This window comes from Schistocerca nitens, chromosome 3 (genome assembly GCF_023898315.1).
Source record: "Schistocerca nitens isolate TAMUIC-IGC-003100 chromosome 3, iqSchNite1.1, whole genome shotgun sequence".
NCBI lineage: Eukaryota > Metazoa > Arthropoda > Insecta > Orthoptera > Acrididae > Schistocerca > Schistocerca nitens.
In genome coordinates, this window is record NC_064616.1 from 383554359 (window position 1) to 383578447 (window position 24089).

Sequence of the window (24089 nt, forward strand, 5' to 3'; positions counted from 1 at the left end):
TGCATCGTAATCAAACACCTCACTGCTCAACTGGACATCTTTGTTAGTAATGCTGACACACTAGTCTACCAGTACTCACAGGTTTGTGCCCATAGGGTTCCCTGCCTTCTGACTTCCATCTCTTTGGCCCAGTGAAGGATGTACTGCTTCCTGTGGGAAGCAGTACATGGCTGATGGACATGTTGTTGATGCAGTATGTACCATGCAGGCAGACAGGCCTTCCCAGTAAGGTGGCCTAAGGCTGTCACTGGGATGTAGATTATGTTGAAAAATAGATTTTTTTAGCCAAAAGAGTCGAAAATAATATGGTGTATTGGAATCTTGAATAAAATCAACCAGCTTTCAGAAAGAAAATGTGTTGCATTACTTGCTGGTTGCACTTTGGACCTTAAACCTGGATCAATTATATTTGCAGAGGGTGGGTGAGTATGCTTGGCTTACAAGTGCAAGAAGTGCAATGTAAGAAATTATTTATGTTTTATTTTTTTAATAAACACAATTTCAAGTATTCTAAGAAACTTAGAAAACCACAGACCACACATCTAGTAAAGTAAAATGAACATATTATTTCATTTCACATGGCATGTAGATAATTAACCCTGGTGTCATATGGAACATTTGTCATTTAACTCTACTTTTTCTTTCTATGGCCCTTCACTGGAAAAATATTGTGTCTTCAAAAATAAAGTTTCCCTTATTATTTTTTAATTGTATATGTCCTGTAATTACTGTAATTAAATAAAATATTCATTTTATTTGATCAAATATGCTGTCCTCAGTAATCTAAGTTTTTTCAGCACTCTAAATAGTAGCTGATAAAATTTTTAAATTCAGAATAGTATTTACATTCTAGTTTTTTAAACATAAATAATTTTTTAAATTGTACTTCTTGCACATGTTAGCCAAGCAACCTCATATGTCGACTATGAATGTAACTGTTCCAGTTGAAATTTTCAGTACAAGAGGGGCATGGCAATTTATATTAAACGACCACAATGAATACTTGATAATGTGTTCATATGTTACATCCATGAAACATACCGCACATATTTTTATTTTTGTATTTAGCTTGCACTTTTTGATATTTTTGTAACTATTACAGCAGTTTTACATATTTGCCTTTACCAGATATTTAGTGCTGTAATAGTTGTCTAATTTTATTGATGTAAGGGAATGCATGATGCATGTAACACAGGGCTGGCAGAAGTATGAGCTGAGCATGCAGTATGCGTCCCTGAGTCATCTGGAGTAGTGCCACAGCTGAGTCTCAATGTCACTCTAGGGTGACACTATGATACTGCCACAGAAATGATCTGGGAAATCTGTACACAGTCAAGGAAGGGTAACTGAGTTTCTAATAAATATTCAGCTATGTTTATTATCTTGAACTTTCTGCCTGTCAGAATATAGGGAGGAACAAGAGTATTCTTGGACTTGTCTCCAATTGTGAGTAAGGTATCTAATTTTGCACAGTTGCAACAAGTAGCAGTTGATATCATGTGCCAAGCTTGTCTGAAACATTTTGTAAAAACAAATGTATTTGTAAATTTTAAGGAAATAATGGCACACTGTGTATATGTCCATGAATTATTTTAGAGGGAGAAGTACCACGGCTGTCAAATTTTATTAATGTAAGGGAATGCCCGATACATGTAATACAGGTGGCAATTGAAGCAGGCCCAGGTGTGTCAATGTGCAAAGGGGAAAGTTGCACACCTACAGCCACAGTCACTGGAGTGCAATAAAATGTCTGTTGGTAACAGTGGTCAGAAAGCGGCAGAAATACAGAAATGTTGAAGAGGCCAGCTATGTGTAAGAATCATTCTGTGGCATCATTACCACAGACACCAAGCTCTTCACTCCACATCATATTCAAGGTACGGACAGAAAACAACATTTTTGGTGACAGTAGGTGTCACAGTATACAGACTGGCATGTAAACCTTTTTTCCCATCAACTAGCCCAAAAGTGTAGACTATGAGGTTTTGATTGCTGTATTAGATTATTACTTTGATGAACAAGTGAACGTGGCTGCTGCTTGATACAAGTTTTTATGAACTGTTAGGAAAGCCTAAATTGTACAAGTCACAGATAACTCTCTCAGCTTCTAATGGTCATTATACTCCAGTTCTTGATGTATGTAGACTTCCTGCCAGTTTTTCAATCTTACAGAGGCAGTTTCATTCACTGTGTTGTGCTCAAAGGACAACCAAAACGTTTTTGGTATTGATACTTTCGATATTTTTGGGTTGAAAATTCAGGACAATCTAATTTCTGTGAATTATTATGTGCCCCAGAACAGTATTTCAATACTCAATGAAGAATTTAGTGAACTTTTTATGGCTGGCCTAAGCAAAGCAACTAATTTTGAGGCTAATATTACAATGGTGGAAAATGCAAAGCTTCGGTTTTGTCGGATACGCCCCTTGCCTTGCAAAAATGATAAGGGCTGACTGGCTGTGCAAATATAACTGACTTTTTCACAATGACATTAGAAGGGACTAGGGTTTTGCGTGTGTGTGTGTGTGTGTGTGTGTGTGTGTGTGTGTGTGTGTGTGTGTGTGTGTGACAGAGAGAGAGAGAGAGAGAGAGAGAGAGAGAGAGAGAGAGAGAGAGAACATTAACGCTAACAAATAATGAATCCAATCTCTGTGAGCGCTTAGAAATGCATATCACTAGTAAAGGATTACAACTGCTGAAAACTGACATACACAAAGAAGCAGCACCACCCAGTCTCGTGTGACCGGAAGGATCACTATAATGCTAAGTTCACTCACTGAAGAGCCTGCAAACAAACTGTAAACATGAAAGCAAGAGCCAGTTGCAAAAGGTGCTATGTCAGTATGTGAGGAAGTTCAAGTGGTCCAGGAAATAGATAATATCATACAGCCACATTTCAGGGTAAATTGGACGTGCTGTTATGACACTGATGCATATATAGGACCAGTGGACAGAAGAGGGCCATACACAGTGAGAAGTGGTTTGGAGCATTGCATTGTGACCACAGCATGGAATTATCACTATTTAGCCCACATGGCCCAAACTGACGGTAAAATTAAAATTCCACATAACGTGTTGATTTGATGCTGGTTTACAACTACGTATTGACTTGACTTTCCTGTTGGTGTAATACCATTTACTGTGATATGGACTTGAGAGAACCCCTGACATTGTATCAGCCTTCTTGGTTCAGAAGTTATAAATACCTCAAGACTACAATGGTCACTGAACCTCATTCCTTCTATGATGAGTCACAAAATTTAGTGTTTTAGGATGTATACTGCTTCAGTTTACCTTTCAATGTCAAACACCAAGTGTGATACTTTGAAATGTGTTCAGGTCCAACATTTGACCTCAGGTACTACATACTAAATCATGTGTAATTTTTAACTGGTATATTTATGCAATACTTTATTACAAAGGTAATCATAAATTTAAAATTTCTTGAATAAACACAATGAATGGAAATATAACTCTATGAATCTGGAGTTCTGATTTTTTATGGTACACATACAGAGACAGTACATTTTGATTTAGAAGTTGTATATTTAAGAAATTAGCTTCTTGTACACCATAACTGTTAATCAAACAACATAAATTATATTATAAGTAAAGCTTTCAACATAAATTTTAAAGAAACCTCTGAGTAAGAAATTTTCAACTGGTAGAAAAATATATTGTTACAGTAGTTAACATTACTCAAAAACACAGATCATTGTTATCCAAAGAAAAAGAAAAGCAACTGAAGAAAGATGGAGCAGTGAAGCTTAAATGGCATGTTGAGATCCATCTTTTTAATATTCTGAGCATATTTTTATTTATGATGAATGTTACTGTTTCATGATAAGTACAAATTGCACAGAAAAATATATTCCAAAGTATACAGCACAGACACATAATTAATCTTTTATAACAGTGATATTAATGACATAAAAATAAACAGTCAGTTTAAAAAATCTCTTACCTCTATCTCAGGTGGCAGATTAGCAAGAACTGATGTATCCGTAAATCCTGTGTTTGTACAATTAACAACATAATACCATTTGTTGAGGTAGCAAGTTGTTCCACAGAAACATTTGTTGTGGAATGTGGGACCACAGTTTTCTATTGTTGACTTGCCTGGTTCATCACCACACTTCTCTACCTCGGCCACTACGGCAGCCGTAAATAGCACTGTGGCTGCCACAAGGAGGAGAAGCTTGCATTCCATAGCTGTTCTGGCAAACTTATCTGAAAAACAAAAGGAACACACATTAGTCAGTATCATGAATTAATTTATTCTACTGATCAGAAACGTACTGCACTAAAATATTAATGCATATGTTAACAGTAACCAGCAAAAAATCTGAATGTACTCTGGCTAAACAAATATAGAAAAAGTGCATTTCAAAAACTTTAGCTAATTATGTGATGCACCATATTTTAGAACCACTATGTGCTGGAATGTTTTACTTTGTGCAGCCATGTTGAGGTACTGAATTATCACATAAAGCCACTGAAATTACTTATATATACAAGGGCAGCAAAAGAAATATTGCTGGTTTTATATGGGCGGGTCAAATGCCCTGTAAAAATCACTAATAGTCTGAGATTCAAAAAAAAAAATATGTTTTGCATTAAATACCCCAAATATCATATTATGAATATCATTGGTAACTGGTCTATTTATCTGATGATGATCAATTTAAAGGGACTCAGTTACATGGTTATTAGTTCATTAATCATCTCATTGTGTTCAAAGATGTAGATATGAACATATTTTCTCTCTCTTCATTTAATAGTATTGAAACTGTCATACGTTTTGTACTCAGTACATGAAAAGGTAACTAGCTTACTACAATTTAACAGCCAATAATAAAACTATGATCATTGCTAAAATTTAAAATGGCATTCTAGTATATTAGTCAATATTACGAGAGTGAGTCAATCCTGTAAGTTGGTAAGCGTGCTACAAACAGCGTGCAGAATGGCCTGTAGGTGGCAGCATAGTGCAGATGCACACATACCGTCGCAGTATCAGTATAAAGATGTCTGCCCCACTTGCAACTTGCACCAGGGAAGGACAGCGTTCTGTTATTCGGTTTTTGCGTAGTGAAGGTGTGAAACCTATTGAAATTCATTGACGAATGAAGGTTCAGTATGGTGATGCGTGTTTGTCACAGCAGCAAGTCTATGCATGGAGTAGGATGTTCGCAAATGGTATAACTTCAGTGGAAGATGCTCCTCGTCCAGGTCAGACACAACGAGTTGTGACTCCACAGAACATTGCAGCAATTGAAGGCATAATAAAGGAAAACCGCCGAGTGACACTGAATGACATTGCAGCATGTTTACATATTAGTCATGGGTCAGCACACCACATTGTGCATGATTTGCTCCAGTTTCACAAACTGCCTGCAAGATGGGTGCCACGGCAGCTGACTCCTGAAATGAGAGAGTGACGTGTTGATGCTTGTGAAGTATGTCTTCGGCGCTTTGAACGAGAAGGTGATGGCTTCCTCGCAAGAATCATTACTGGGGACGAAAGCTGGGTTCACATCCACCAATCAGAAACAAAGAGAGCGAGCAAGGAATGGCGCCATTCCTCATCACCAAAACCAAACAAGTTTCGAACAGAACCATCAGCAGGGAAGGTTATGATGACTCTCTTTTGGGACAAAAAATGCGTTATTTTGGAGCATTAAATGCCTAGAGGGCCACTGTCACCAGTGCAGCATACACAAATTTCCTAAAACATCATCTGCGGCCTGCAATCAAATCAAAGTGATGTGGATTGCTGTCAGCAGGTGTCCTTTTGCAACATGACAATGCAAGGCCCCACACTGCCTGTACAACCGTTGCAACAAACGCAGACTTGAATTTTGAGTGTCTTCCTCATCCACCATACTCACCAGACCATGCCCCAAATGATTTCCATTTGTTTGGACCACTCAAATACGCAATGGCAGGAAAGAAGTTCCGTTCTGATGAAGAGGTACGCCGCGCGGTGCATGAGTGGTTGCGTGGCCTGCTAAAAGATTTTTTTTTTTAAAGGAATTTATGCACTTTGTAAGCGCTGGAGGACTTGCATTGAGCGTGGGGGAGATTATGTTGAAAAGTGATGCAACTTTGTACCACTTCTGCACAATAAATTATATTTAAAAAAAATTTAAGGTTTTCATTTGACTCACCCTCATATAGTATTCGACAATAGAGTGAGAGATTTCTTGTTGTCCACTGCTTGCCTTGCCCCCTCCACCTCCTAAGCCAACATATAATGGTGTCTTCTTTAAATCTTGTTGTAATATCCACTCCTTTGGAAGAATTGGCTTATAGCTATTTCATCATCCACTAGAATCTATGATAAGTGGTGTCCTAGATCCATTGGACATCGCCAGTCTCGGCTAGTTGTATAATCTTCTAGGATGTGGCTAACCATCAACGTTTCTCCGCAGACATACTACGAGGGCTCTTCTCATCATAGTAGAAATTCATGAATTATTTTATTGTGTCCAATTTTGAAATGGCATAAGGCAATACCTTCCTTCCTTGAGTTTCATTGTGAAGTCTGCCGGACCTTGGTGATGTTTTTAATGATTCTTAGTTTATTGACCTGTGTACTGTTTCTCAATTTGTCTTCCCATTTCTTCAGGATGTGGCGTCTAGTGCGTGTACTTGATTCAACGCTTGGAATATCTGGTTGGAGTGTTTCCATCTCTGTTGTTTTTTTTTTATTAATTTGTTAGCCAGCTCATTACCTGTAATGCCAACGTGACTTGGCATCGACAGAAAGGCTGGATGTTTTGGATAACACTTGTTTATTGTTTGGAATGCACTCAAGGAATCGCTGCATATGATGGAGTTCTGTCAGGGGAAAGTTATTGTGTATTGCAGTGTTCTATGTACGGTTATTCACTCTACAATATAGACATAGTATTCATTTGGTAATGGTAGAGAACGTTTTTGTAGAAACCAGTTATGTATGCATGCATATCCGATTTGTTCATTATTTCTGGAGCCATCAGAACACAGGAGATAAAAATGTCGATACTCCTGTATGACTGAATTAAATGGAGAACATTAAACATTTGCAGCTATATCCATCCGTCTTTGGCGTCGCACTATTGGTCCGTCCTTACTACCGGTCAGGGAACATATCACTGAGGGGTTCGCGATTTGGAGTATTGCATGCATGTAATCAGAGGAAACTTTTCTTGCTGGAGGTCTTCCAGTCGTACTGCTTCTAGGCGTCCTGCTTGAAAGTGGTTCATGAGTCACTGGGTCACGGGATTGTGAAATAAAATGGGATGAGCGGGGTCGTTTCGCATTTTATTAATCGTGATTGCTTGCTTAAATAAATTTTGTTGGCATCATATTTTAAATGGTGGTATTCCTGATTCTACAAGAAGGCTATTGGCTGGGCTCATTCGGAGAGCTCAAGTTGCCGAACGGATTCCATTGTGGTATACAGAGTGGAATACTTCTAGGACAGATGGTGCAGCTGAGACATAAACAATGCTTCCATAGTCCAAACGGGATAAACTGAGCGCTTTATAAAATTTTAATAAAACCGTCCGATTCACATCCCAAGAACCGTTACCGGGAAACAGAGCATATTGAGTTTCTTCATTCAGAAAGTCGAGTTTTCGTATATGTGGTTTGCATATAAGTTTATAATAAAAAAGAACTCCTAGAAAAGTCTGCTGGACCACTACGTCCAGTAATTGGTTTTCTAGGATGGGCAGACCGTATTCCACAAAAGAATGTGAGGCATGATGAGATATCCATGGTTCTGCATCCTTTTTTGTCTCTTCTACCGTAAAACGGGGTGAATGGAAACAGCAGGGTGAATAAAAACAAAACTTCATATACACAATTACTTTGAATACTGTAAGGTTGTACTGGACATTAATTTTAACTATTATTGTCTTTGGTTTGGCAGCACTTCAGCGTAACAAGGAAATTATGTTTTGTTGGGTTGGCAGCATTATAGGTTGATGTTTATCCTTGTGTCGGTGTCGATAGTTTTTAAGTTGTTTTCCTACCCACTTTGAACTTCTCTGGTAAGTAAACATGTATTCTACGTATGACAGTTAATGGCATTGTAAGTACTAGGTATTACATCTATATAAAACAGTAAGGGCTGGTTTTTGTTTCACTTTCAATTAAATCAGGTCTGTGAATTTTCAAATTTTTTAGGTTGTCTTTATAAGCTTTGCGGGGCGAATAGATTTTGTTATTGTGGGGTGAATAGAAACACCAGAATTCATGTTTCTATTCACTCCCAATAACAAAATCTAAAAAAATCTATTAATATCCCATATTAATACTATATCATTATCTAGTTATGTTACATGCAAAACTAACATATCCTCCTTTTTTTCAGAGTTGCTGTTCAAATATGCCACAGAAATACAAATCCATCATAGGAGGTGGTTACAAAAAACACAGACCTAATCATATAAACAATGCCCTCACTGACATCAAACCGGGGGTTAGCTTGCGGAAAGCAGCTGGAAATCATGGGATTCATTGTAGCGTACTATACAGGCATCTAAAAAGAGGCGCCAACATTAAACCTCAGGGTGGACAAATTGCCTTGTCTTTTGAAGAAGAGAAGCTGTTTGTAGACAGATTGAAAATATGCAGCGAATGGAGCTATCTTATTGACTTTACAACCTGAAGACTTCCAGTAAAGGATTCGCTTGACAGAAAGAGGAAGGAAGTGAGAAGGTTTACGAATAATCTCCCTGGTCGTGATTTTGTGGAATCATTTATGAGGCGACACGAAGGTCAATCAGCAGTGTGAATGTGCCAAAACATAAAATGCTCCAGAGCTGGTGTTACACCAGAAACTATCAACAGTTGCTTCGACTAACTGTCAAAGGAATTGGAGAATGTGCCGCCATCTAATATAATAAATTATGATGAGACAAGCCTTACAGATGATCCAGGAAAACGAAAGGTAGTCACACGGAGGGGAACTAAATATCCCGAAAGGGTCATGAACTCCTCAAAGGCATCAATCGCCGTAATGTTTGCAGCTGCTGCAGATGGCACTATACTACCCACTTATGTCGTGTATAGGGCTTTGCATTTATATCGAAGCTGGGCCGAAGGTGGGCCAAAATATGCAAGATACAATCAAACAAAATCTGGCTGGTTCGATTCGTTCCGCTTCGACGACTGGGTCCTTACAGTTGCTGTCCAATACCTGAAAAAGCTGGAAGGTAAGAAATTTATCAGTGGAGACAATTTATCTTCGCATTTGTCCATAGAATCAGTTAAGCTGTGTCAGGACAATGACATAAGATTTATATTCCTACCAGCAAATTCAACACATCTGACACAACCACTGGATGTGGCATTTTTTCGACCTCTTAAAACTACTTGGCGCTATATATTAGAAGAATGGAAAAAAGGCCCAGGAAGAAATGAGGCAACAGTTCCTAAGGATAAATTGCCTCTGCTTTTGAGAAAGTTGTGCGACTCCTTGAAGGAAAAAAAATGTTATTGCAGGTCTTAAGAATGTGGGATTGTGCATCTAGACCGCAATAAAGTGTTGTTAATGTTCTCAGGTAATGGCACCGGTATACCAGTAAATGAAAACCAGGATACCAACAATATTGAAGAATCCACTAATGCTGTTGACAACAGTTTTAAAGAACTCTTCCAGAGTCTTAGACAAGACCAGACTCCTAAACAAAGGAGAAAAAGGACCCTTGCACATTTAAGCAAACAAAGACAACGAAAAATAAATACTAAGAAAAACAGAAAACGTCTTGATTCATCATCAGAGGATGAAGATGCATACTCAGTGAGGGGCAGTGATGAAGACTTGATTTTGTCCTCTTCAGATTCTTCAGGTCAAGATGAAAATACTGGTATCTCCATAAGCCAAGGTGACTATATGGTGGTCAAGTATATGGTAAAACATGTAAAACATCATCTTTTCGATGTTATGTTTGCAAAGTTAAGTACCTCAATGTCAATGGTTTTGTTGGAACATTTTTAAAAACAGTTCCTCAAACCAAAACGTTCACAATGACTGAAGAAGAATCTTTTGTCTCAAGAAACAATGTCGTCCTAAAATTGTCGTCGCCGGTTCTCTGTTCAAGTGCTCGTTTCAAAAACATGCTACGTTTTGAGGATGATCTATCTGATTTAACAATTTATTAACAATACAGTAGCAGGCTCATGGTAAACAGCTGTGTTCTGTTTCTTCACCTTAAGTCTGAATAGATTAACCACGTGACACAAATTTTTGTATATTTTATTTACTTTTAAAATTAATAAACCATTATCTTTTGAAATAAATGTTTATCTGTTTATTTTATAATATAAAAAATATGTTTCATAGCTTTTATCGACCTCTCTTTTCTTTTAAAAGAAACAATGATAGTTTTATAACACTGTTTCTATGCACCCCTATCTGTGGGGTGATTAGAAACACCATGTCTAATTTTTTTAATTTATTGAAAGAAAATAATTTGATAATAATATTATAAACTGATAAGAGCAATACAGACCTGAGTTTTGGGTAGTATTTTTTTGTTTAAACTTGAGAAACAGTAAGTAAATTTTTCAACCAAAGTTCAAATTCGTTGCCATTCATCCCGTTTTACGGTATATAGCTATCTGTAGGTGTCGTTCTGCTATACGCGACGATACGGAACTATAATACAAGCAAAGATAATTGACATATAATGATGGTCTGTCTGTAAGTCCCACCATGTATGCTATACCATATATTGCAATTGGAAAAGGCATGACATTTAAAACTGTCCCTGCGGCACTTCATTTTCCTGCAAGTATTAGTTACTAAGGTTCGTGCCCACCCTGACTATAAACTGCTAAAGTGATAAAATTTTTTCGAAAACCCTACTCCTTCTGAGTTGATAAAATGTGACACCTCCACGTTGTATTGCATGCGCTGTGTAACTCGAAAAATACTGCGATGAAATGTCGGTGGTGCCCAAAGGGCTCTCTAATCGCGGACTCCAATCATTTGAGACGATGTGTGGTAGTAAGAGATCTTCGGAATCCACACTGGGATCGGGAAAGGGGATTCCAAACACCAACAAATAGGTGCATTAACCATCCTTTCTGTTAGTTTACCATATTGCGATGCTATCTCTCCATTGGGAGGAAATTCGCCATATTGCTATATCTTGTTGAAAAGTTTTAGAATAGAGTTTTTACTTTTTCTCAGAGATTTTGAAGCATTTGATTATGTATGTTGTCTGGTCCGGAGGACGTATCTCTAAATTGTTTTAAAGCATTACTTAGTTCCCAGTCTGCAAAGGTGAACTGTGGGTTGTCAGGTCTATTGAGATAAGAGACATGGTGGTACATTCTGTTAAACGACTATGCTGAGCGAAATGAGGAAGGTATAATTCCGTCAAACATTACTAAACGCCTTGCCTGAAACTATTTACAACAGTTAATTCGAACTCCCACTCATCATGGAAGTATATTAGACCTAATGGCAACAAATGAACCTGACAGCTTTGAGGACGTCCACATCAAAACTGGTATAAGTGCCTATGAGCGGTTGGGGCAACAATGATTATCAAAGTACAACTAAAACAAGTAGAAAGTTTTATATGTAGAGTAAACTAGATAAAAAAAGCAGTAGTGTCATATCTCAGTGAAGAAACAGAAACTTCTAGCACTGGACAGGAGCATCTAGGGGAACTATGTCTCAAGTTCAAAAGAATAGTTCACGGTGCTCTGGATAGATATATACCCAGTAGAACAGTTCATGATGGAAGGGATCTTCCAAGGTAAACATTAACTGCAAAGAAACTTCCAAAAAACAGAGACTACTGCATAAGATTGGTAAAACAAGGGATAGGACTATAGACAGAGAAGTGCTGAATGAAACGCGTTTGACTGTCAAGAGAACAATACATGTGGCCTTCAGTGACTACCATAGCAGAATATTGTCAAATAATCTTTCGCAAAACCCAAAGAAATTATGCACCTACGTAAAGGCTGTTAGTGGCACCAAAGTTAGCATCCAGTCATTTGTGGATGAGACAGGAACATAAATTAAGAGTAGCAAAGCAAAAGCAGAAACTTTAATCTCTGTTTTAAAATGATCTATTACAAAGGAAAACTCAAGAATATTGCCCCAACGTAATTCACGTATCACTGAAAAGGTGAGTGAAATAGATATTAGTATCAGTGGTATTCAGAAACAGCTGAAATCGTTAAAACTGAACTAAGATCCAGGGCCCAATGGAATCTCTACCAGATTTTATACTGAATTTACGGCTGAGTTAACTATAATGTATCGTAGCTTCCTCGAACAAAAAACTGTGCCCAGTAATTGGAAGGAACCACTGGTAATAACGATCTACAAGAACGGTAGCAGATGTGATTCACAAAACTACCGTCCAATATCATTGAAAAAACACAATGAAGTATCTCTAACAGAATGACCTCCTCTATGCCAACTAACATGGCTTCCGAAAACACCGATCATGTGAAACCTAACTCGCAGTTTTTTCACATGACATACTGAAAGTCTTGGATCCAGGCAGACAGGTAACTGCAGTATTTCTCGATTTCCGAAAAGAGTTGAACTCAGTACCACATCTACGCTTATTATCAAAAGTACGCTCGTATGAAGCATATACCGATATTTATAACTGGATTGAGGTTTTTTTGATAGGGAGGACGCAACAAGTTATTTTGGAGGGAGATGTAGAAGTAACTTCGGATGAGCCCCAGGGAAGTGTGTTGAGACCCTCGCCGCTCATGAAGCAGCTATCTGTAATGTCGCACTGTCTGAAAGAAGCCGCAGAAATATTCGGTCAGATCTCGATAAGATTTAAAAGTGGTGGAATGATTGGCAACTTGCTTTAAATGTTCAGGAATGTAGAACTGTGGACTACACTGAACAAAAAACGTCGTACTCTATGACTGAAACATCAGTGAGTCACAGTTGGAGTCGTCCAACTCATACAGAGACCTGGATGTAACAATTTGTAGGGATATGAAATGGAATGATCACATAGGATAAGATGTGGGTAAAACAGGTGGCAGGCTTCGGTTTATTGGTAGAATACTGGGGATATGCGATCAATCTACAAAGGAGATTGCTTAGAAATGACTCGTGTGACACATCCTAGAATGTTGCTCAAGTGTGTGGGACCTGTACCAAGTAGGAAAAACAGAGGATGTTGGACGTATACAGAGAAGAACAGCACAGACGGTCATATATTTATTTGGCTAGTGGCAGAGTGTTACGGAGCTGATGAAGAAACTGAACTGGCAGGCCCTTGAAGATAGAGGTAAACTACCTCGAGAAAGCTTACTTACAATTTTTCAAGAGTCATTTTTAAAGCATGACTCCAGGAATACACTACAACTCCCTACCTATCGCTTTCGTAGGGATCATGAGGACAAGATTAGATTAATTACAGCAACAGAGGCATTTAAACAATCATTCTTTCCGCGTTTCGTATGGGAATGGAACGTGAAAAAACCCATAATAACCGGTACAATCGGATGTACCCTCTGCTATGCGCTTTACAGTGGTTTGCAGAGTATAGATGTAGATGTAGATGCCGACGTTTCTCCATAATACACTCCTGGAAATTGAAATAAGAACACCGTAAATTCATTGTCCCAGGAAGGGGAAACTTTATTGACACATTCCTGGGGTCAGATACATGACATGATCACACTGACAGAACCACAGGCACATAGACACAGGCAACAGAGCATGCACAATGTCGGCACTAGTACGGTGTATATCCACCTCTCGCAGCAATGCAGGCTGCTATTCTCCCATGGAGACGATCGTAGAGATGCTGGATGTAGTCCTGTGGAACGGCTTGCCATGCCATTTCCACCTGGCGCCTCATTTGGACCAGCGTTCGTGCTGGACGTGCAGACCGCGTGAGACGACGCTTCATCCAGTCCCAAACATGCTCAATGGGGGACAGATCCTGAGATCTTGCTGGCCAGGGTAGTTGACTTACACCTTCTAGAGCACGTTGGGTGGCACGGGATACATGCGGACGTGCATTGTCCTGTTGGAACAGCAAGTTCCCTTGCAGGTCTAGGAATGGTAGAACGATGGGTTCGATGACGGTTTGGATGTACCGTGCACTATTCAGTGTCCCCTCGACGATCACCAGTGGTGTACGGCCAGTGTAGGAGATCGCTCCCCACACCATGATGCCGGGTGTTGGCCCTGTGTGCCTCGGTCGTATGCAGTCCTGATTGTGGCGCTCACCTGCACGGCGCCAAACACGCATACGACCATCATTGACACCAAGGCAGAAGCGACTCTCATCGCTGAAGACGACACGTCTCCATTCGTCCCTCCATTCACGCCTGTCGCGACACCACTGGAGGCGGGCTGCACGATGTTGGGGCGTGAGCGGAAGACGGCCTAACGGTGTGCGGGACCGTAGCCCGGCTTCATGGAGACGGTTGCGAATGGTCCTCGCCGATACCCCAGGAGCAACAGTGTCCCTAATTTGCTGGGAAGTGGCTGTGCGGTCCCCTACGGCACTGCGTAGGATCCTACGGTCTTGGCGTGCATCCGTGCGTCGCTGCGGTCCGGTCCCAGGTCGACGGGCACGTGCACCTTCCGCCGACCACTGGCGACAACATCGATGTACTGTGGAGACCTCACGCCCCACGTGTTGAGCAATTCGGCGGTACGTCCACCCGGCCTCCCGCATGTCCACTATACGCCCTCGCTCAAAGTCCGTCAACTGCACATACGGTACACGTCCACGCTGTCGCGGCATGCTACCAGTGTTAAAGCCTGCGATGGAGCTCCGTATGCCACGGCAAACTGGCTGACACTGACGGCGGCGGTGCACAAATGCTGCGCAGCTAGCGCCATTCGACGGCCAACACCGCGGTTCCTGGTGTGTCCGCTGTGCCGTGCGTGTGATCATTGCTTGTGCAGCCCTCTCGCAGTGTTTGGAGCAAGTATGGTGGGTCTGACACACCGGTGTCAATGTGTTCTTTTTTCCATTTCCAGGAGTATATATTGCTAAAAGTTCAACAATGTCAGAGGAACTGATGTTAATTCCCCTTCGCCAATGATCCCCTGGATTTTATTAGTATACTGAAGTTCACAAATCCGCAGTAATCTGGTCCACGCTTGTGAAGGTGCCGTCATAAAAGAAACGTATCGCTCCGAATACTCTTTCATCCTTTCTTTAGCTAAGTAACTAGAAATTTCGCCCTAGATATTTTGCATAAAATTAATTTTTTTTAATGTAGGGGTGTTGTCTGTGTCTCATGTACAGCCCTTCAGTATTCTCTCATGGCATCTGTAATCTCGTTACACCACCATGGAACAGGTTTCCGCGCCCAAGGATCCGAAGTTCGCAGCTTGCGTGATCGTTTCTGTTGCGTCTTGCACTACTTCGTCAATTCCCTTCTCTGTATTTATTGTGATCTGCGCCTTACTGCTGCAAGTATTCTAGCTGTGACCAACGCGGAAAACAATCGTTGTGATGTAGGAGGGACATTCAATAAGTAATGCAACACGTTTCTTCTGAGAGCAGGTTGGTTTTATTCAGGATTTCACTACACCATATTATTCCCCACTCTTCTGGACACAAAACCCTATTCTTTACATCGGAGCCAACGTCTTGCTGCATCAGTAACTTCCCCATCATCTACGTACTACTTCCCGCAGAGTGCATCATTCATAGGGCCAAACAGATGGAAATCGAAAGGTGCGAGTTCTGGGCTCTAGAGCGGATGAGGAAGAACAGTCCAATGAAATTTTGTGAGCTCCTCTCGGTCGCACAAAGTTGTGTGAGGCCTTGCGTTGTCATGTAGAAGGATAAGTTCGTTTGCATTTTTCTGGCGACGAACACGCTGAAGTTGTTTCTTCAATTTCCTGAAGATAGCACAATAAACTTCAGAGGAGTCATAGTTGTGTGTGGCAGGCAGGCAGGTGGAAGAACGCACAAGTCTGCACGACCTTGTTGCGATGATGACAGACGCCTCGCCCAACGACTCGCCGTGCTTTTGTTCACTGCCACGTCTTTGTAGACATTCCGCAAGCGCCTATGAATATTTGCGATTCTCTGTGCTTGGAGCGCACCTCCGTTACAGACGCCATTTTGAAGGCTACGTATAGCGCCGCCACCCACGATGTCCCACACCAAATACCGTATTTTTTCAGCCGAAATCGGCCGAGAAAAAAGTTTGCATTACTTATCGAACCCCACTTGTACATTTGAAACCGATACAATAATCGAGTAGTCGTCACTATTGCAAAGGACATTGTGAGTGTTCCAATGGATCATAAGTGCGAGATTATGAGTGCAGAATACGTCTGTTGCATGATAAGAGTCATTGGTGGTGCTGAAGTACATTGGGGTTCACGAATCTATTAGGCAGACATTAATATTTCAGAACTGAGAATATCGTTAATAGCTACCCTCTACTGGTCGTTATATCACTACCCTCTATGTTATTACGTGCATTGAAATCTCGCAATAAAAAGGAGGAGGTAACTGTTTCATTAGATCTTCTGTCTCTCTGCAGGTAATTTATCGGACGGAGGGAATGTAATTATTACAGATTGTCATAAGAATGGCTCTGAGCACTATGGGTCTTAACATTTGAGGTCATCAGTCCCCTAGAACTTAGAACTACTTAAACCTAACCAACCTGAGGACACCACACACATCCATGCCCGAGGCAGGATTCGAAGCTGCGACCGTAGCGGTCGCGCGGTTCCACACTGAAGCGCCTAGAACCGCTCTGTCAATCGGGCGGCAGCAGCACGCAATTGACCATAATTATGACAATCTGTGCCGGCCGGAGTGGCCGAGCGGTTCTAGGCGCTTCAGTCTGGAACCGCACGACCGCTACTGTCGCAGGTTCGAATCCTGCCTCGGGCATGGATGTCTCTGATGTCCTTAGGCTATTTAGGTTTAAGTAGTTCTAAGTTCTAGGGGACTGATGACCTCAGATGTTAAGTCCCATAGTGCTCAGAGCCATTTGAACCAATTGCGTGCTGATGGCTATTGCTTCGAGTGTAGCTTGTAGGTATTTGGTCACAGAAGATGTTTGATTTCACTAGTGTGCAAACACCTAGGCATGTTAATTTCGCGTTTGTTCCATTTTTGCCATATACTTTGTATCTTCCAGGAGTAGAAAGATGGGGTTCAAGAAATCGTGATTCTTGTACTGTTACGCATATTGTGGAGTAGTTTATGAGTAATCGTTGAATTTCTTGCAGATGACGATAGCAGCCATTGCAGTTCAATTGAAAAATCATTGAAACGTTGTCGATGTGATCAGTGGAGATCAAGCTGACATGAGCTCATCAGATAAAAAATTAGTCACACGAGTGGGCATGCAAAGGTGAATCGTTAAGCCTTTACAGATGGTGGAGCGATCGCGTCACGTGCCCAGCCGTGCGCGACTGCCATTTACGTGAGGATAAGGAAGTAGCGACCAATCAAATATTTATGTTTCAAGCGGACGATGTACGTAAGCATGGGTATATGTGAAGACGTGCCAGAGTGGCAAGAAGGGGCAATCGTGTCTGGCGGTGTCCATGGCCATAAGATGTGCGAAGTTGCTGGGTTTGTTGATGGTCCGCGGCGGACTGTTCAACGTGTCAACAGGCGGTGGTGTAACACATGTGGCCACAAATCACGTCAGAATTGTGGTCACAAAAAGATCCTGTCGGAGGGGGACTGGAGACGCGTTTCGCGATTTGTGAATCAAAATCGCTTCCAAACCCGACAAGAATCGCTGCAGGCAGTGAATGAATGGATGTCCATCCCAATCTGCAAGCGAGAGAACATCGCGACAGGAACTGCATGCAGTGAATATTTGAAGTTAGCCACCTCGCAAGAGGCCATTGCTCACGCAGGAGCTTAAAGTCGAGTGTCTTCAATACGCTAAAAATCATGGAACATGGTCGGTAACTGACTGGCGGAACGTAATGTGGTCTGACGAATGACGTTTTTGCTTATATTCAAATGATGCACGTCGTCGAGTGCACCGAAGGCCAAATGAAGCATTTAATCCTGAATGTGTGTCTGTGATGTTTTAGGATTGTTTTTCTTATCATGAATTGGGCCGCCTCACCGAGGTGATCACTAACATGAACTAGCATGTTTATTTAAACACTCTGAATGATCAGGTATTACTTTCCAGTCAGCATGATTATGATATTGATAACCCTGTTTCTCAAGACGACAACAGCAAAGCTCACCAGGCTGGAAGAATATGTGACTGGTTTCCTGAATAATCTCCCACCCTATTAAATCTCGACTGGCCTGCAAAATCACTTGACCTGAACCCCACAGAAAATCTGTGGGACATGTTGGAGCAGCGGATAAAACACGCGATCAAATCCTCAGCGAATGGCTTAATCTGGTTACGACGTAGCTGCACATCCTTGTGGCCTCACTTCCTAAACGAATCAAGGTGGTTATCAAATCTAGGGTTGGAATACACGGTATTAAATGATGCTTGTAATTATTTCTCTAAGGGTGACTAATTTTTTTATCCGGTGAGCTTATGTTGATCTGCAGAATTTTCCAATGTCTCTATTGTGGTTGCCGTAGTGACAGTTGATTCTTCTGCTGTCAAGGGGAGTTTCGGTTCCGTCAGAACCGATGAATTAATTCAATGCTTTATACCTTTCTTGCCTTTTACTTCTTTTTATCCTTTTACTGCCCTGATTTGTGTAATTTTTCAGATTGTACATCCGGCAAAAGGAGACCATCAGACATTTCTTTGGTTCGACGTCTTAGTCTCTTTTAAGTACTGATTATTATTTGATTGAACATCTGTTATATTTTTGAGGAAGAAGCTGTAGAGTGGGTCTTCCTCTCTTGTGCTGTCTGAGGGATATGAGGTATCTCCTGCTGTATACGCTGGAAAGTTCCTGCTGGCTTTGTAAGCTTGGGATTCAAGAGGGCTGGAGACCTCTTTTGCATATAATTTTTCGTTTTGGTTGCATGTTCACTGTTTATGAGAAGTGTCTGATTTGGTTTTGGAAAAGTTGAGGTAAGTGGGGTGATAGATGTGATTTTTTCATAATTTGTCATTGTGTCGACTGGATGCATAAGTTTATAATTTTTCTTGCCTTAATATATGACAAGCGGTCCAACATTTATATTCCTGTATTTTCCTTTCTTTTTTTAAATGCTGGGCGATTCGGTGAGTATGAAGGTTGGTGTTCCATACAATTGACACATAAAGGTGGTTGTTCACGACGATGACCTCTGTGAAGTAACCTTCCCTAATTTCAGCACTTTAGGGCTACCGTGCAGCGGTATGACATGTATCCAAAACTTAAGCATCGAAAACACCTTATGGACGACGAGGAGTTCAAATGGCTCTAAGCGCTATGGGACTTAACATCTGAGGTCATCAGTCCCCTAGACTTAGAACTACTTAAACGTAACTAACCTAAGGACATCACACACATCCATGCCCGAGGCAGGATTCGAATCTGCGACCGTAGCAGCAGCGCGGTTCCGGACTGAAGCGCCTGGAACCGCTCGGCCACAGCGGTCGGCGATGAGGAGTAAGGTTTCACGTCACGCCTATACACCGTAACTGTAACTTTTTCAGAGGACATTTTCTTCAAAACCTATGACGAAAGCGCCTGTATCCATCCGATTATCTTCTGGACCTTTTTGTACACATACCAAGTGTACGCCTCGCCTTTCTACACTGAAGAGCCAAAGAAACTGGTACATCTGCCTAATATCGTTGTTGTGTATGGGCCCCCGCGAGCACGCCGAAGTTCCGCAACAGGACGTGGCATGGACTAGACTAATGTATAAAGTAGTGCCGGAAGGAATTGATACCTTGAATCCTGCAGGGCTGTCCATAAATCCGTAACAGTATGAGTGGATCGAGATCTCTTCTGAACAGCACGTTGCTAGGCATCTCAGACGTGATCAGTAATGTTCATGTCTGGGGAGTTTAGTGGCCAGCGGAAGTGTTTAAACGCAGAAGAGTGTTCCTGGAGCAACTCTGTTGCATTTCTGGACGTGTGGGGTGTCGCATTGTCCTGCTGGACTCCCCCAATTCCGTCGAAATGCACAATGGACATGAATGCGTGCATGTAATCAGACAGGACACTTACATATGTGTCACCTGTGGTAACTAGACGTATCAGGGGTCACAAATCACGCCCACACCATTACAGAGCCTCCATCAGCTTGAACAGTCCCCTGTTGATATGCAGGGTCCATGGATTCATGAGGTTCTCTCCATCCGCTCGATACAATTTGAAATGAGACTAGTCCGACCAGACAACATGTTTCCTGTCATCAGCAGTCCAATGGGCCTTCGGCTCCGAAAGCCCATGTCGATGATGTTTCGTTGAATAGTTCGCACGCTGACACTTTTTGATGTCCTTGCCGGCCGCAGCGCCGTATCCTGCCTATTCCAGTTTCTTTGGCGCTTCAGTGTAGATTAACTCGTAGCTCGTCGACTGTCTCGTGCGGAAGATCTCTTTCAGAGATAAATCCTTGCACCACATACAAAATTGTAAGTCGAGTAATAGTCACTGATATGTCACCCAGATTTTTACGCATCTGAAGTGCTTGAGACTGTGCAGCAGTGGAGGCATTAATCAATAGTGACCCACTTCTCCAAAGTTATCTTCTATTTGTTCAACAAAAAAGTAATGGTTTCGTTACCGTATAAAAGTATCTCCATTTGTTCTACTACATACCACGTATTGAATGAATTGTTTCATTCCCAATGTTCTGGCTTGTCCCTCTTCCCATTGGGTAGCCAGAGTAGGAAATCAGTCCGGACTGAAATACCTATACCTACCTACAGAGATAGCCGGATCATTACGGCCATTATGTTGGTTTAGTTTCTTGCGTTTCATGTGCAAAACGCCCGCCCCAGTGCCACCTATTTCATAAAGGGCTCTACCGTAGGTCGTCACCCAGCCGCAGCAAAGGTCGTCTGGCACGATGGCCGTTGTCGGGAGTCCTGGTGCCCCATGACGACGGAGAACTAGTAGCTCAGGCAGGATAAGTGTGATCCCTGTGTTTTCATGGGGTTCTACCAAAAGGGTACATAATGATCTCACTCCATTGGCTTTTAAATATACTTTAAATCTATGTAGTTATTGTGCGAAGATAAGCGGCGTTTTCGCTGTAGGCAACTGGCGCTATTTAAGGCATCCTTCCCCAGATCAAACCACACAACTGAAAAAAATGGGAAAAATGTATATGAGACCTAAAAGGGGGCCAAAAATTACTTCATCCGAAAAATTTCACGGAAAGCAAATAGATAAAGATATATAAAAAAAGAAAGTAGAACCTAGAGAAATAACCAAGTCAACATCACAGACTGCCACCATGATTTAGAGAGCAGAAGAAGTAACAATAATCGGAGATTGCTGCACAGCAAAGGAAGTAGGTGCTGCAGTACCTTGGGGTCCACGAAAGAGTGTTGAGCTCCATGAGGGGACTATTCATCTGAAATAAATAGAATTTTCTGTTATTTTCGGAAAAATATTTCCACTGACATTTGGTTCTGCAGGTCACTGCAGACTTTGTACGGTACATGTCCTTTCTTATGGATGGATGAGTCTAATTTATCGGGCACCGTCTTGAACCATACGTGTAATGTGTCTCCTTTATTGGTGTTTTTACAATGCAATTATGTGAGTCCTCTGATTATTGATTATCTGCTAAACGTTTTCCCGTTTTCCCAGTGAACTTCGGAATTCCGATTACATGCCTGGCATAAATAAGTTTTTTGTCTTTGAGTTTATTCACGGTGCTCAGTAAGAATACCAATCCATTAGTTTTTTTTTCAGTGTGTATTCTGTACTGCTCGTTGCTATAGTGTGTTTCCTTTTCCATTTTTGTTTGGAGACTAAAAAAAAGTGTGTTCCCATACACTATGGTTTCAACGCAGACTTATACCAACATTTATTGAACGTAGGAAAACAAACATTCTGCGTTTATGTTCTGCTACTACTTGTTTATTTCAAACGGGTTTTCAGCTTATTGGACAACTTCAGGAGATAGCCCAACAACCCGAAAAATGATTAGTAATAAACAAATATTAGTAAAAGAAAAACATATTTTTTTATTTCCAAAGTTGGAGAAGACTCACAACGACAGACCAGACAAAGGGAATTCGCAGACGGCGTTTCGAGTGATCCAGCAAGAGACGTACCAAGACTGCTTACAGAAGTGGAAACGATGTTATGAGCCGTGTATCAATTATGGAGGAGAGTATTTCGAAGGAGACCATGCTCAATAAGTAAAAGATAAGCGTGGAAAAATTTGGTGGACAAAGTTCCGGAACTTTCTGAAAAGACCTCGTATATCGCGCACTTACTGAGTAGAACCAGTAGCACTATAAACATGACATTAAGAATTTTGTAATGATGACCTTGATAGTTTTTATGTTAACACGGAGTTTGTTAAAAAGCTTCAAACTTGTGAGCTGTGTGCACTTGGCATTGCACAGTAATGGTGTCAGTTATGTGAAGATTTTCGTAACATGTGGTGTTATGTTTGTGAACAACACAGTTTATTTTCAGTCTTTGGTGTTTTTCAGTTAAATTTTCTTGAAAGAAAAGGAGAGTTTCTCTAATATAAATTCATAGTAAATGAAGTATGTTAACTGCTGTGAAAGCACGTTTGCATGATTCTCTTGTTTTACTTCTATTAATTGTTCCAACTGTCCTCTTCAGCATTCTAAAAGTGCTGAGTGATACTGGAGAGCATCCGCAGATTATTACAGCATAATTTAGGTGGACTGAATGTAGGCACAGTAGGTATTCGTAATTGTTTCCATACTGCTGCAATGTTTCAGAGATCTTAAGACATGAAAGTCTCTGCCTAGCTTTCCATTGACATGACATTCTGCCTCCACGCACCTAGGGATTTTGTTTCTGAGCTAATTAGCACTGGTTCACTCCTAACTGAAACAACAAATTTATGTACATCCTTATTTTGATGAGTATGACAATTCGTTGTGACATTCTTCTTGTCATTTATGATTAATGGATCATAATGTGCCCAAATGCTTATTTGTTTTGTGATGTAGTTAACGGATTGCTATAATTCCTCACTACCCTTGCCATTTAATGTAACTGTTGTATCTTCACCAAACAAGACAGTTTTGCGAGCATCCACATTTAAACTCAAATCATTACCATATAGGAGGAACAGAAGGAGTCTCATAACCGAGTTCTATGGCACCTCATATTTGATTATACCTCACCTGATAATGTTTTTGCAGCTGATTTGGTGTTCTGATGAGTGTACCTTACTGATATCAGTCGTTTTCGATTACTAAGAAATGAAATGCTCGACTTGTTGGACAGATCATGCTGTGACCCAGGCGGTATACTATTCTTATCCAATAATGACATGAAAATTATTATACATAATTTGCACTTAAGACATTGCACTGATATGTAATCTCACTGCCCTCACTCATTTCTGATTTCATGAAGTCTAGAATCACGATTTTTTTAAGATAAGGAAGAGGGTTGAAACATAACACGTGCGTCTGCGGTCTTTTATTTGAAATCGATTGCTCTAATCCGCATCACCATCTGAGGCAGTATAGAAGTAGATAATCATAATCGTCCAATTCACCGACAATAGGTTGAGTGATGACGTATGACATAATATAAGCTTTGTTCGTTACACGACCTTCGTTTAAAACTGCAAATGTTGTCAGCATTAAAATATACTTTCACCACACCAATTAAAATGTACGTATTCAGTCTTGATTTAAATAAAATGAACAAATATAAAGCTTATTATACAACTGAGTTTCGACTACCATTTGACAAAGGTTGTGCCTGAGCTCTGAGCACTATGGGACTTAACATCTATGGTCATCAGTCAAAGGTTGTGCCTCAGCCAACACCCGATCTGTTCTGTTTCAGACGATGGTATGTGACCTTCATTTATGACTTTTTGGACTATTGTGACTATGGATAACGAGATATTTCAGTTTCGATTTAGCATTGCAATAAGAATTCGCTGTATGAAGCAACGGGCGAGGATGTCCAGTGTCGTGCGGTGGGGCGCTTGAGAACGGCGTCATCATGGCGGGGGTTCGGGGCACGACGGGCTGGGGCAAAA

General features: G+C 41.0%; 1 protein-coding gene across 2 annotated transcripts in view; it reads right to left on the reverse strand.

Annotated features, from left to right (window-relative positions):
- The window catches only part of LOC126248322 (phospholipase A2 inhibitor beta), a 163360-nt gene that overhangs the window by 11470 nt on the left and 127801 nt on the right, over nt 1–24089 (reverse strand). For both annotated transcript variants that reach the window (XM_049949211.1, XM_049949212.1), the window contains exon 2: nt 3965–4230. In XM_049949211.1, the coding sequence (XP_049805168.1) occupies nt 3965–4210 (246 nt within the window). In that variant the 5' untranslated portion in view covers nt 4211–4230. The remainder of the gene's footprint in view (nt 1–3964; nt 4231–24089) is intronic.